Below are 13,522 nucleotides of genomic sequence, written 5' to 3' on the forward strand. Positions count from 1 at the left end.
TTATTGAAAGGTTAATTTTGAAGCTGGGGGATGATTCAGTAGCAGACTATTTGCCTAACATGTAAAATGCCCTGGTTTCAATCCCAGACGTGGGGGAGTGGGGAGAGTAATTCTACCTACTAAGGGAAAAGCAAAAGGGTATGCTTTAATACACCTTTAATCCTAGCACTTGGGAGGCAGAAGCTTGAGGCCAGCCTGATCTACAAGTGAGTTTCAGGACAACTAGTGCAATACAGAAAAAGAAACCCTGTCTGGAAAAACAAAAATAAAACAAACAAAATGCTTAGGAAAGTAAATGTGCATGGGTGTGCTAGACAAGCAGGCAAAGGTCTGGAGCCAGGTGATAAGTTTGTTTGCCTGTCTCCCTGCCTGTGTGTTGAGACACTTTCCTAGAAAAAAGTACCACACAGTGATTGATTTTTTTTTTTTTTTTAATTCTAGTCCAGTTAGTCTTTCCACTGTCTGTGACTCACACATCTATGTTCAAAGTGTCTTTTCGTTAGAGAACACAGAAAGTTTCCACTTAGAACTAGCTTGTGTGTTTGATGTGAGTCTTGCAGGGTTTGGAAAAGATGTGGTCAGTTTCCCATCTTGTGGCCAAGATAGCAGATAGCACACATTTTTTTGACGTTCTGCTTTTTACTCTTTCTTTCTGCTCTTTCCCCATGTTTTCCACAAACCTGCCACTCACCATCCTGAAGAGGCAACAAGCCACCTCAGACTAATTCTTTGCTGTGTTTAAAAACCTTTCTCAGATATTTCCAGAGCCATCAGGATAGCTAGCTAGCTAGTTTGCTTCCTTCCTTCCTTCCTTCCTTCCTTCCTTCCTTCCTTCCTTCCTTCCTTCCTTCCTCTCTTTCTCTTTCTCTCTTTCTCTCTTTCTCTTTCTCTCTTTCTTTCTTTCTTTCTCTCTCTCTCTCTCTCTCTCTCTCTCTCTCTCTCTCTCTCTCTCTCTCCCTCTCTCTCCCTCTCTCTCCCTCTCTCTCCCTCTCTCCCTCTTCTTTCTCTCTTTTTAACATAAAAACAGGTTATAATCCAAAAGTCCAGGGTTATTTGAAACTGGAAAATATTTTCTCTGTAGAAAATAGTAAAAATGATAACATTTCCCAATAAGCCCCTTTAAGCCAAATAATAGATGAATTATACATATAAATGTTGATTAAATTCTGGGATACAGAAGAAACCTATCTTCATCTGTTCAGAGAGCTATGTTTTACTTAAGTTGGGTGAGATTTCTATTCATCTTCCCCTTCACTGTTTGATTTACAACAGACTTTTTCTATAGGCTAATCCATAATCTAAAAAGATTTTAGCCTCCCCTCCTGAAAGTACAGCCAGCATTTTCTGTCATTAGCTTGATACGGTACAAATTCTTATCCTAATAGTGAAATGTTTCACTGAAGCTTGCCCAGTGATTGGATAAAATCAAAACTTATTATAAGCCACAGTCATCCTAGTGTCCTCCCTGCTAGGAAGCCTCCTTGGGTCTGTGGGTTGCAGTCTGATTATCCTTTGCTTTACATCTAGTATCCACTTATGAGTGAGTACATACCATGTTTGTCCTTTTGAGTCGGGATAGCTTTCTTTGCAGCAGTGTGATTAGAACTGCAGAATGACTTCGGAGCTCTATCTGTACAAGTGCATAGAGGCTTCTCTGAAAATGCACATCTTCTTAGATAGGTCCTGTTGTGTATAAAGAAAACTAAGTGTAGAGTTCTAAGCTCTGCTTTATACATATGCATACATTCATACATACATACATCTATAAACTTTTATTTAACTTTTCTTGAGCTTTAAAATTAGTTATTTGGTTTTGGTGGTTTCATTAATTTTTAAAACTCGTTTTACTAGTTTATGTATTCTTGGAAGGCTAATCCATTTCATAGATTCCACATTTAAACCCTCATTAAAAGAAAAAGGGTGCCAAATGGACACCACCAATCTGAAATAATGATTGAAGTGTTTACTAAGCCTTCCTCTTTTCTGACCTGTATTTCAAAGAATGCTGTTTCTATTTTCAAAATAAGCTCAAGATAAAACCCTTCAAGGTAATTGAGGACAGTGAATAAAGGCCCAGTACTTCCTTAACTAACCTAAAAGAAACAATTTTGAAAGATAAGGAAATAAAACCTGTTTTCAGTATACATAGCTCTAAATTGATTTTACTTTTTTTATAAAGATTTATTTTTAGTTTTTGTGTATTGGTGTCTCACCTGTTTGTGTGTCTATTTGAGGGTGTCAGATCCCCTGGAACTGGAGTTAAAGACAGTTGTGAGCTGCCATGTGGTTGCTGGGAATTGAATGTGGGTCTTCTGGAAGAGCAGTCAGTGCTCATAACCTCTGAGCCATCTCTCCAGCCTGAGTCTCCTCATTTCTAAAGTAAAGAATATGGTAATGTATATCTAAAACTGCTTCTTACCCCATAGGCTGAGGGTTTTTTCCCCCACTGTAAAAAAGAAAGTCCATCTTAGTCTTAAATTATTCTGTGTTTTATCTCAGTGTTTTATGTATGACACGCTTATTAAATACCAAAATGAAACAAGACCAATAGTAAACTTGTGAACCCATTACTACTTTGGGTCTAACCTTGCTTTTGTGAATAGCCTGTGATCTCAGACTAGTCACTGGACCCTTCTGAACCTTCTTGTCATCTGTCCAAGTCAACAACATTGGACTAGATGGTCTTTAATGTTATTTCTCACTATATTTGAATCATCCTATTTTTGTGGAAATTTTTATCAATATAGAACTGAACAAGTGGGACTTTTCTAAGCAATAACATTAGTAGGTACAATAAGGAATTTATACTTATATCTTCTGAGTTACATTAATATAGGAAAATTTCCTAAGTATTTTTTACAGATCTGTAAGGCACTTCATAAGCGATAGCTGTCCTTCTGTATCCTTTGTGAAGGAGGCAAACAGTGCAACAGACAACTTCCCTTGACTGTACCCTTGACTATGGTGGCTCTTCTTGCTAGAGAGCTTGTCCTGACTCAGGCCCTTCTTGCTTGGTGAGCAGTAGGCCCAGAACATTGCTACTGGACTTAGCAAAGCATTGTTTGACAGAGGAAGCTGAGTTACCAGTTAGAGTGTGAAGGTTTTGGTTTTTGGTTTCCTGAGACAGTGTCTCGGCTAGGTTGGCCTTGAACTCACAGAATTCTGTTTGCCTTTGCCTCCCAGGTGCTAGGATTAAAGATGAGTGTCCCCTGTACTCAAGAGGCAGAGGCAGGTGGATTTCTGAGATTTTTTTTTCCTCCAATGTTATGGTAAATGCTGGATGGCAGCCAGCTCTAAGACATCTCACTTCTTTCTAACGTCACTTCTGATGGGCATGCATATCTATGAATCTCCTAGGTACAGAGTTAAGTTGGACAGAAGTTTGACCTGGTTCTTTTCCTGGTTTTTCCATGTTTAGTTAGCTTTTACTCTCATATATTGATGTCTTTGAGGGATAGTTTCTTTCAGAGTAAATAGCACAATTCTCTAATTAATAAAAAGAACTCTTTGGTGACCTGTTAAAATTTGAAGTACATACCTTGATTTGGAATTCACTAGTAAGACTAGAATGGCAAAAACACCATCACCACCATTAGAGTGTAGGGACTCACTGGTTGCCTTGTGAATCAGCACCACTGGCTTCTGTGTGTTAAGGTTAGCTTTAGCTCAGCATGTGGACAGCTGCTCACGCCAGACCTTCCTAATGGCTATTTCTTTTGCAGGTACATGTAAAGTACATTTTCCTGATCCAAACAAGCTTCATTGCTTTCAGCTGACTGTAAGCCCAGGTAATAAATGCTCCTGCATACTTCAGTGTTTGTGTAATTTTCAAGTAGCAAGAGTAAAGGTCTACCCACATCTGTCTTTCTCTGGATACATCCTCTAGTATCTAAAAGTTAAGACTTGGTAAGATCCCCTATTCCCTATGACAAGGCCTATGCCTTGCAGCTAGATAAAGCGTAGCAAGTGAGTGTGAGGCACTCTGTCCTGATAACTCCGTAAAGCCAGACAGTGAATGCTGACTGCAGCCTACTGTTGAGTGTGGGCTTTGAGGTCATGAGTGGGCTCGGATAATACTCCAGAGGAGCCTGACCTGGCTGAAGTTGTTTAGCTGCTCAGCTGCGGCCCCCGTCTACAGAGTGGGGGTCAAATAGGACAACATCAGGATTAAATGGATACACCCCATTTGGGCCCAGGTTGTAGCAGACAGATTACCAGCTGTCCTCCGTAGGATTGATAAGTGCCTAGTCTCCATGGCAGCAGCATATCTCCTTGGTCAGACGTTCTAGTGAAGATGCTGGAACAGGAGTTGCCAATCACCAACCCATGTTGGCCTTCAGTAGCCAACCATTGGCAGCCAGTTCATGCTACTTCTGGGTAGGTGGGGTAGGAAGAGTAAGGGAATCAGCTCTTAGAGTTTCTCCATAAATGTTTGTAAAGAGACACTGGAGTGGGAGCTGCATCAGCTGCATCCCTTCTGCACTTGCTGTCCAAAGTGACAGTGTCCAGAGGAGGGTGTTATTCAAACGATGCTGTCAGCACTTCAGACGTGTGAAAACCATTCCAAGGATTCTGATGCAGAGAAAAGGGAAAGGGATGATTTGTCCTCAGGTCATGCTGACAAACTAATGTGACACTTGTTAAGACTGGAGTGGTCTGACCTTTGTGAGTTTGAGAGTAGGTGTCCAGAGCTGTTCTGGAGCAATTAGTCCACAGAGATTTCTGGCATCATTTGGCAACTGTAAAGTTCATATTGTTACTTGAACTGAGATGTACAGAAAAATAAGAAAAGAGGATGGAGAGTTTTGTTGTAGAAATAGAGGATGTTGTCTTATTTGGGAGAGGTGGGAAAAGGAGTGAGGAACTGAGAATAGCGAGTCATGAACTAATTAAAAAGTGAGAGGTACAGAATGTGGATATGTGATAATGAGTCCATGAATAAACCATGGCCTTGTCTCTGCGAGGCGAGTGATTATAATAATAAGGATCCTGTTTCAAAGTGCTCTTAATAATTTGTAATTTCATTTACATCTCACAGCTGTGGTACATGCTTATGATCCTAGCACTCAAGAGGTTGAGGCAGGAAGTTCACAAGTTCAAGGCCAGCTTGGGCTACCAAGCAAAACCCTATCTTAAACCTCTGTGAAGGAGCCAGGTGGTGGTGGTGCACACCTTTAATCCCAGCACTTGGGAAGCAGAGTCAGATGGATCTTTATGAGTTCCAGGCCAGCCTGGTCTACAGAATGAGTTCCTGGACACGCTCCAAAGCTACAGAGACACTGTCTGGAAAAAACAAAACCAGAAAAACCCAGAAACCTATGCGAAGGTTTTCCAGAGTGTAACTTTAGTGTGATGCCAGTAGTTTCCTCCATATTTAGATGTGGGGTGCTTTGCATGCCTGCTATCTTTGAGTGGGTGAGATGGTGAAGGCCCTGCCCATTCTGAAACATCTGTATTCTATGTTAAGGAGCACTGAATACACAGGTGCCTTCTGTCATCCCACGGTCACTGTGAAGGATGTTGTTCACTAGGTACTCCGGCTTTTGTATTGTGGTGAGCTAGGCTCTGTCAGCCAGTGGCTCCTGTAGTCTACTTCTTCAGTCCTTGGCTGCTTACAGACCCTTGTTTTTTCCACACTGATTAGTGTCCCGTGGTTGTGTTTCTGTGCTTTCCTCCGAGTGTTTCTCCTCTCCTCTCCTTGTTTTGCCTCTTCTTTTATTTTTACTAAATCCTATGAATATGATTACTGAGATAACATGACCACACCTTTATCCCCGAGTGTCTCTGACAGGGAAACAACTGTTTTACAGGGTCGGTGTTCACTATTCCAGCAGGAGATAAAAGATTTTTTAGTGCCTAGGAATACATTGAACTATATATTCAGCATGTTCTCTGCTCACTGAATGTAGGCTCTGATTGTGAAAATCAGAATCAAGAGCGGAAAGCTTTGCTTTTAATTGCATATGGCTATGGCAGAAATCTGCCCATTCTAAAAATGTGCCTAGAATTGTGATTTTGGGTGGGGGGGAGTACAGTCATGCTCCTCTTAATGTTGAAAAAAAGTGTAGATGCTGAACAGGGAAGTTGTAGCTCCATGCCTGAGTATGAAGGTGTGGTTCTGAAGCTGGCTTCTTTGCAGGCCATAGCCTTACAATTAGATCTAAAAACTGAATCATGCGTGTGACATAGACCCTAGATGATTATGGTGAAGGACTACACTATTTGCAGCATCTGTCCTCACTTTCCATCATTTTGTGTTGTAATGGTCCTTCATGCTTAGGAATAGATACAGGTTTCAGAGAATAAGAGGGAAAGTAATTGAATGGTGAGACAGAATAGTACTAGTAAGTGAACACAAGTAAAATGAAGCAAGACAGAAACCTAGAAACTGGCCCAGCTCCCAACAGTCGGGCCAGGGAATTTGCTTCAGCCCTTCTGACATGGTGTTGGAGGCTAAAGACTGACCGGGCCATAAACTTAAAAGTAACAGTGATTTGTTTCTCTAGAGACAGAGTTCGCATATAGCCCAGGCTGGCCAGGGGCTTGCTATATAGTTTGGACAGGCTTCAAATCAAGAACTCGCTGCCTCAGCCTCCAGCGTGTTAGGATTGTAGGCACGAGTCACCATTCTTTGTTTGTTTGTTTGTTTGTTTGTTTGTTTGTTTGTTTGTTTGTTTGAGACAGGGTTTCATTCACTGTGTAGCTCTGGCGGTCCTCTGCCTCCTGGTGCTGGGATTAAAGATATGTGCCACTATGAACTGCTTAACTTTTCCTTTTTAAAGCAGTTTTACTGAGGAATAAAATTACAAACAGTCAGATGTGCTGACCTGAGTTGCACAACTTAGAGTTTCAGAATCTTTATGTTGTATCATCTCCACAACCCTGACAAAGATGAGGAGCGTCGCCACCTCCTGGGGTTCCCTTTTGCCTCCTTGCCACCCCACCACTAGTCTTTCTGATTTTCCTACCGTAGTTTACTTGTATTTGTGTGAAAGCTTTTGTTAATGCATAGATCTTTCCCTTTATTTCTGTCTGAGTGGAATTTCTAAGTCATATGAGAGGTGTGCCTTCCACTTGAATTGTAGGTTTTTACTGAGGCAGAAGTTGTTAGGAATGGTTGTTTACCCTGCTGATGTCTAGGACATGTGGTGATCATGCAGAACCTTGCATGTGATTTACCCTTATGTGTCACAGTTTCAGACATGAGACTTAGTCTCATTCATACTTCCATCCCTGTTCTTTCTAGTGATTTCTGATTTTACTATGAGGTTAACCACTGTGAGAAAAGGATACTTTCTAAGAACAGATTTTCCTCCCTTGGTGACTCTTTCAAATAACCCTACAAACAGATGGCAGTTCCCTTCTATGTGTACTTAGGAATGTGGTGTTGAGCTGTCTGCCAGCAGTGTCTTCTGACTTTGAAGAAACACTCATGCTCTCTTCTTTGCTCCTTCCAAGAACTCTGTTGGGGTGATGTTACTTGTGATGGTACTCATCAGGCATGTCATCTGTTTCATGCTGATTTCTCCCCTTCCCTAACACACAGCTTCCAGCCATATTCTCCTGAGAATTCTCAGGCCATTCAGTACCATTGTTATAAATAGCTTCTGAGCTGAGTTGTAGCTCAGAAATAGGAGTGCTTGCCCAGCATTCCTAAGGACATTCTGGTGGTCACCTGTAGAGATAGGCAGTAAGAAGCTCGTTGGGGAAAGGTACCTGTTGACAACCTGAGTTCACTCCCTGGAGTTCATATTGTGGAAGGAGACCCCTCCAGGTTGACCTGACTTCCACATTCACATCTTTATGTGCATATGAGCATACTAACACTAAACACACAACGCACTAAAATAAGTAAAGAAATATAATAAAATTAATGTATTCAAGGCATGTTAAGTGTCCAAAATAGTATGGCATTTAAATGATAAGTTTTGGGGAATTTAAGAAATAACCAGCATTCAGTTTTTCAGTTCCATTCATATCTTTATGTAGCATAGATTTTTCCCCTGCTTTATGTTTCTCTATAATCATGTTTAGCTCTAAACCCTCACTGCTCTCTACCTCATCTCACCTTCTCTTAAGTCTTGCTCTCACCCAGAAACCTCTCTAAAATGCAGCCCCTCCTTGCTGTTGTGTTCATCTTACACTATATAGCTTATTTGTTCTCTTTTCCATCAGAATGTAAGCTTCCCAAAGGCAGACATTGTCCCTTATGTCCCCAGTGCTTAGAGCAGTGTCTGGCATGAGGTAGACACTTACTGAGTCTTGTTGGAGGAACTTATAGTTTAAGCAATATGTTACAGATTTTTATGCTATTAAACATGAGATAACATTTCATGTACAGTGATCTCTGGGAATGAAGATAGCTACTATTAGCATTTTCTCCAGTAGAGTTGATATTTGTGAATGAGTATTTATTTGGGGTTTTCGGGACAGGGTTTCTCTGTGTAACCTTGGTCAATTGGAACTCACTCTCTAGACCAGGCTGGCCTCGAACTCACAGAGATTCACGTGCCTCTTCCTCCCGAGTGCTGGGATTAAAGGCATGTGCTACCACTGCCTGGCCTTGTGAATGAATATTAATTAATTCAAGCCAGAAGCAGAAGTTCATTAATACCAGTCTCTTTCATTTGTCTTTATAGCTATAACTACTTTATTTATATAAATAAGCTGACATGTTATAGTTACATCTTTTTGTCTCTGTACTTCAAAGGTGTCAATCTGTTTTCTATTGCTGTGATAAAACATCATGGCCAAGGCAAATTTGTAAGAGGAAGGGTATCGAGGACTATGGGAGTCCAGCCCCTCGATAGTCCCCTCCCAGGGTCCGGGAAGAATCTACAACCAGCTGATAATTAATCTTTGATGAAAAATGAATCTATGTACACGAAACTCCTTAGTCCATATACTTTATTATTCTGTGACAGTTATAAGCTTATATTCTGCTCTCATATTTAGGTCATCTTTAGCCTGATTTCTCTCTACACTTGTCTATGATCCCCTCTAGATTCTATCTTAATTCCTTCATCTAGTTCTGCCCCTTCTAGGTTCTCATCCATTTTGTTCCTTCCCATATCATCTCCTCTCCCGTCTCCTCTCTCCTCTTCTCGTTCTACTTCATCTTGTTCTTCCCCATCTGGCTCTTTCTCATCTTCCATTTCGTTCCTCTAGTACTCTCCTGTAGCCCTTCAATCTACTTCTTCCCCATCTCAGTTTGTTCCTCTCAAGTTCTTACCCATCTAGTTCTTCCATTCTCTTCTCTCTTCTTTCTGCCTCCTGGAGGTCTCGGTATATAAAGGGAGGGTCCGAGCTAAATTGTGTAAAGCTATTACTTAATGTCCACCTCTCCTAGGTGGTGTCTCCTTGTGGAATTTACTGTAAGTCAGGAGACTTGCATGTGGGCTGTTATCATTGTTAGTCCACCTGGGACTAACAGTGGGCACCCACCTGGGTGGTGTTTCCTGTAGTCCTTGAAAGTGGCCAAGGGAGATAATCTGATTCCAGAGAAAGCCTTTCCTGAGGCTGTTCTCCAAATACCTGGAATGTGTATGTCCAGAGAGTGATCAGTCTACACTGTTAGCCCTTCTTAGGGAAAAGTCAATTGGGAAAACTATGAAGGCACACATGATTTTCATAACAGAAGACAGCTGATATGTAACAAGCCAAGTAACACCAAAAACTCCTTGGGATTTGGCTTCCTCTGGAGGAATTCCATGATCCCTCCAGGTAGTGACTTTGCCATAACCAGCTGAGTTCTTATGATGTATTCCTGCGGCCCGCAGCAGAAGGGGTTATTCGAGCTATGGTTTCAGAGGGAATAACAGTCTCAGGGAATAACACATCAGGGAAGCATGCGGCAGGCTGGCATAGTGGCAGGCATAGCTGAAGCTCACATCTTAACAGCAAGCAGGAAGCAGAGAGTGAACTGGGAATGATGCCAGACTTTGACATCCCAAAGCCCACCCCAGTGATGGACTTCCTCTAGCTAGGCCACACCTCTTAACACCCCCCCCCAACAGTACCACTAACTGGGGAGTGCTGTGGGATGTTCTGTATGTTAAATGTGTTGCTCTGATTGGTTAATAAATAAAATACTGATTGGCCAGTAGCCAGGCAGGAAGTAGAGGCGGGACAAGCAGAGAAGAGAATTCTGGGAAGTGAAAGACTGAGACAGAAAGACATTGCCATGAAAAGCGAGATGTAAGGTACTGGTAAGCCACGAGCCACATGGCAACATATAGACTAATAGAATGGGTTAATTTAAGATATAAGAACTAGATAACAAGAAGCCTGCCATGGCCATACAGTTTGTAAGCAATATAAGTGTGTTTACTTGTTTGGGTCTGAGTGGCTGTGGGACTGGCAGGTGAGAGAGATTTGTCCTGACCGTGGGCAAGGCAGGACTGGATAAAACTTTAGCTACAGGGGAACAAGTATTAAAATGACTGAGACTATGTGGGACATCTCATTCAAACTACCACATTCCACGGCCTCAGGACAAGACTCCCAACCCAATCAAGCTTCCAACTTGTGAAAGGAAAACTAAGCAATTTTCTACTCCTAGAAAAGAACAACCAAGTTGGTAGCCAAACTTGGCAGTGATGTCGATGGGGTGCTGGATTTAGAGTAATGAAGGATACAAGAATATTTAAAGGGGTTGTGGAATCTTCCTCCACGGTTTCAGAGGAGGCCCCTTGCATGAAGCTGTGAGAATGAAGCTTGAGTTGAGCATTGGTGACCCCAAGATGTTGAAGATGCCAGAGTCTTGGGATTTCTGCCAAGGATTGCTGCACACAGAAATTGGAACTAGTTCAGAAAGAGGTAGGCAGCACAGTCCACTGGGCAAACCCATCCACACCATCTAACACCAGCCGTGGAGCTGCAGGATTTGGAGTTTGCCCTGCTGGGTTTCAGTCTTGCTTTGCTCTGGTGTTAACTCACTGTAGCCAGATTCCTCCCTTTTGGAATGGAAATGTATATTCTCTGACATTGTATGTTGGAAGTATGTCATTGGTTTTTTATTTTATAAGGGGCTTACAATGAAGAGACTGCCTTTGAGTCTCAGAAGAGACTCTTGAAGTTGGACTTAATGCATTTTGCATTATAACCATGAGTCTGTGGGACATGGAAGTGGAATGTGGTGATTTTTTTTTTTTTGAAAGATTTATTTATTTATATGTATGTATACAGTGTTCCAACTGCATGCATGCCTGCACGCCAGAAGAGGGCACCAGATCTCATTACGGATGGCTGTGAGCCACCATGTGGTTGCTGGGAACTGAACTCAGGACCTCTGGAAGAGCAGCCAGTGCTCTTAACTGCTGAGCCATCCCTCCAGCCCGGAATGTGGTGATTTGAATGAGTGCCCTGTACAGGCTCAGTCATTTTAATTTGAGTACCCAGGTGCTTGGTACTGTTGGAGAGGCTTAGGAGGTGCAGCCTTGCTGGAAGAAGTACATCACTTGGGGGGGTGGGCTTTGAGGTTTCGTAGCCTCCCACCATTTTTATTTGTTCTCTGCTTCCTGCTTGTGGTTTAAGATGTCTTTTTTTTTTTTTTTTTTTTTTTTTTTTTTTTTTTTTTTTTTTTTTTTTAGGTTTTTTCGAGACAGGGTTTCTCTGTGTAGCTTTGCACCTTTCCTGGGACTCACTTGGTAGCCCAGGCTGGCCTCCAACTCACAGAGATCCGCCTGGCTCTGCCTCCCGAGCGCTGGGATTAAAGGCGTGCGCCACCAACGCCCGGCAGTTTAAGATGTCTTAAGCATGCCTGCTGACATGCTCCCTGCTATAATGGTGATGATCTCTCTTTTTCTTAATTAATTAATTAATTTATTTTTATTGTCAATTTGATACAGTATAAATTCTTATCCTAATAGTGAAATGTTTCACTGAAGCTTGCCCAGTAATTGAGTAAAACCAAAACTTATTATAAGCCACAGTCATCCTCGGGTCCCCCCTGCTATGTAGCCTCCATGGTTCTGTGGGTTGCAGTCTGATTGTCCTTTGCTTTATACCTAGTATCCACCTATGAGTGAGTACATACCATGTTTGTCCTTCTGAGTCTGGGTTACCTCTCTCAGGATGATATTTTCTAGTTCCATCCATTTTTGACTGGTCTCTTAACTTACTATGTAGCCAAGGATGTCGAACTTCTGATCATCCTGCCTATACTTTTTGAGTGGTGGGATTACAGGTTGTCCAGTTTGAGACTGGATTTTCTAAATGAAACTTTAATCATCTCTGCGTAGTTTCTGACCCAAAACAGTATATCCAGTGCCACTCTGCCTTGAAGAAGCACCTTAGATTTGGGGCAACACAACAGGTTCCTGCTGCTACTCCCAAACCTCTGAACCTGTTTAAACATCCGAATGGTGAACTGTGTGTGTGTGTGGCGGGGGTGGGGGTGTAAAGTAGGGAAAGGTGAAATTCGAGGAGCAAAGTGAAGTTGGTGTGACCTCTGGACTTTGAGAGCACATAGTAATTCTGGGGTAGGGCAGATGTGGAAGTTGGTTCTGTCCAAGTGTTAGTGTCCATGAAACCCTAGAAACTTTCTTCCCTGGAGTTACTCATCATCTGTGTGATTCCTTGAAGGCAAGAGGAAGCAGGTTGCAAAGCTTCAGTGGAAGGAAGGGTTAAGTCCTCTAACTGTAGCAGTGGGCAGGGAACCAGGAGCTTTCTCCTACTGTAGTTCAGAATTCAGTCCCAGTTGCCAAGAGTAAAATGTGTTTAGCTTCAGCAACTGTGGCTAGAAGCACGAGTTGGTACACTATGCTGGGCCGGGGTACACTCTACACTGTAGTCTTCTGCTTGTCCGCTCTAGAGGAGAGGAGGCCTCCTTCTCCTTGGGCTATCTGGGCTGTTGAGCCAGGTGTGGGAGGGTTGTCAGGGAGCTCACCAACTGTAGTCAGCCTCTGGAACCAGGGGGGGATGCGGGGGAGGCCACCCAGCTGAGCTCGGGCCTTCTGCAGTGTAACCCACTCCTTGGCTGCACGGTGTGCTGCAAATCCAGGAAAGAGAAGTGGGTCAGGTCTGGTGGCAGCTTTGAATAGGGAAGTGCTGACTGAGAAGCAGATAGCTTTCCTGAGAGGAGAGTTTGTTTAAAAAGAAAACAGGTGGATCTTAGTTACTTAAGACATTCTGATCGTTAAATAAAAACTTTCCTGGGCAGAAGGAGCATGATGGAAGAAGAAGAAGAACACTAGCTTCTTTGTGACGACAAAATCAGAGTAACTGCCATCAATGAACTAGAAGGCCAGCTAGAGAGAAAGGACAGTATGGCAGGAGGGTTGGCTGCAGCACACCTTCTTCTGGATCACTGTGGGTGAATTTAGAGTGGGCTGTGTGGTCTGCAGTAAAGAAGCCTGACACAGATTCTGTACCATGGTGATTGAAGTCAAGAGAATGAGGTCAGCCAAGCCTTGGGATCACATGGATGTGCTGTAGTGTATGTAAAGATGCCACCTACAGGAAAAGTCCTCACATTTGGAGCTAAAAGTACCAACAAGTGTCTTTTCCCAAGACTTGTTAC

At 42.5% G+C, this 13,522-nt stretch overlaps 1 protein-coding gene across 6 annotated transcripts in view; it reads left to right on the top strand.

Moving 5' to 3' along the window:
• Ube2f (ubiquitin conjugating enzyme E2 F (putative)) overlaps window positions 1-13,522 on the top strand; it is a 55,635-nt gene that overhangs the window by 21,330 nt on the left and 20,783 nt on the right. For 4 of the 6 annotated variants that reach the window (XM_028880361.2, XM_028880363.2, XM_028880364.2 and 1 more), the window contains one exon: window positions 3,723-3,788. The exons of the other annotated variants lie outside the window; for them this stretch is intronic. In XM_028880361.2, coding sequence (XP_028736194.1) covers window positions 3,723-3,788 — 66 coding nt within the window. The remainder of the gene's footprint in view (window positions 1-3,722; window positions 3,789-13,522) is intronic. 6 annotated transcript variants of the gene reach the window in all.

This window comes from Peromyscus leucopus, chromosome 13 (genome assembly GCF_004664715.2).
Source record: "Peromyscus leucopus breed LL Stock chromosome 13, UCI_PerLeu_2.1, whole genome shotgun sequence".
NCBI classification, from domain to species: Eukaryota; Metazoa; Chordata; class Mammalia; order Rodentia; family Cricetidae; genus Peromyscus; species Peromyscus leucopus.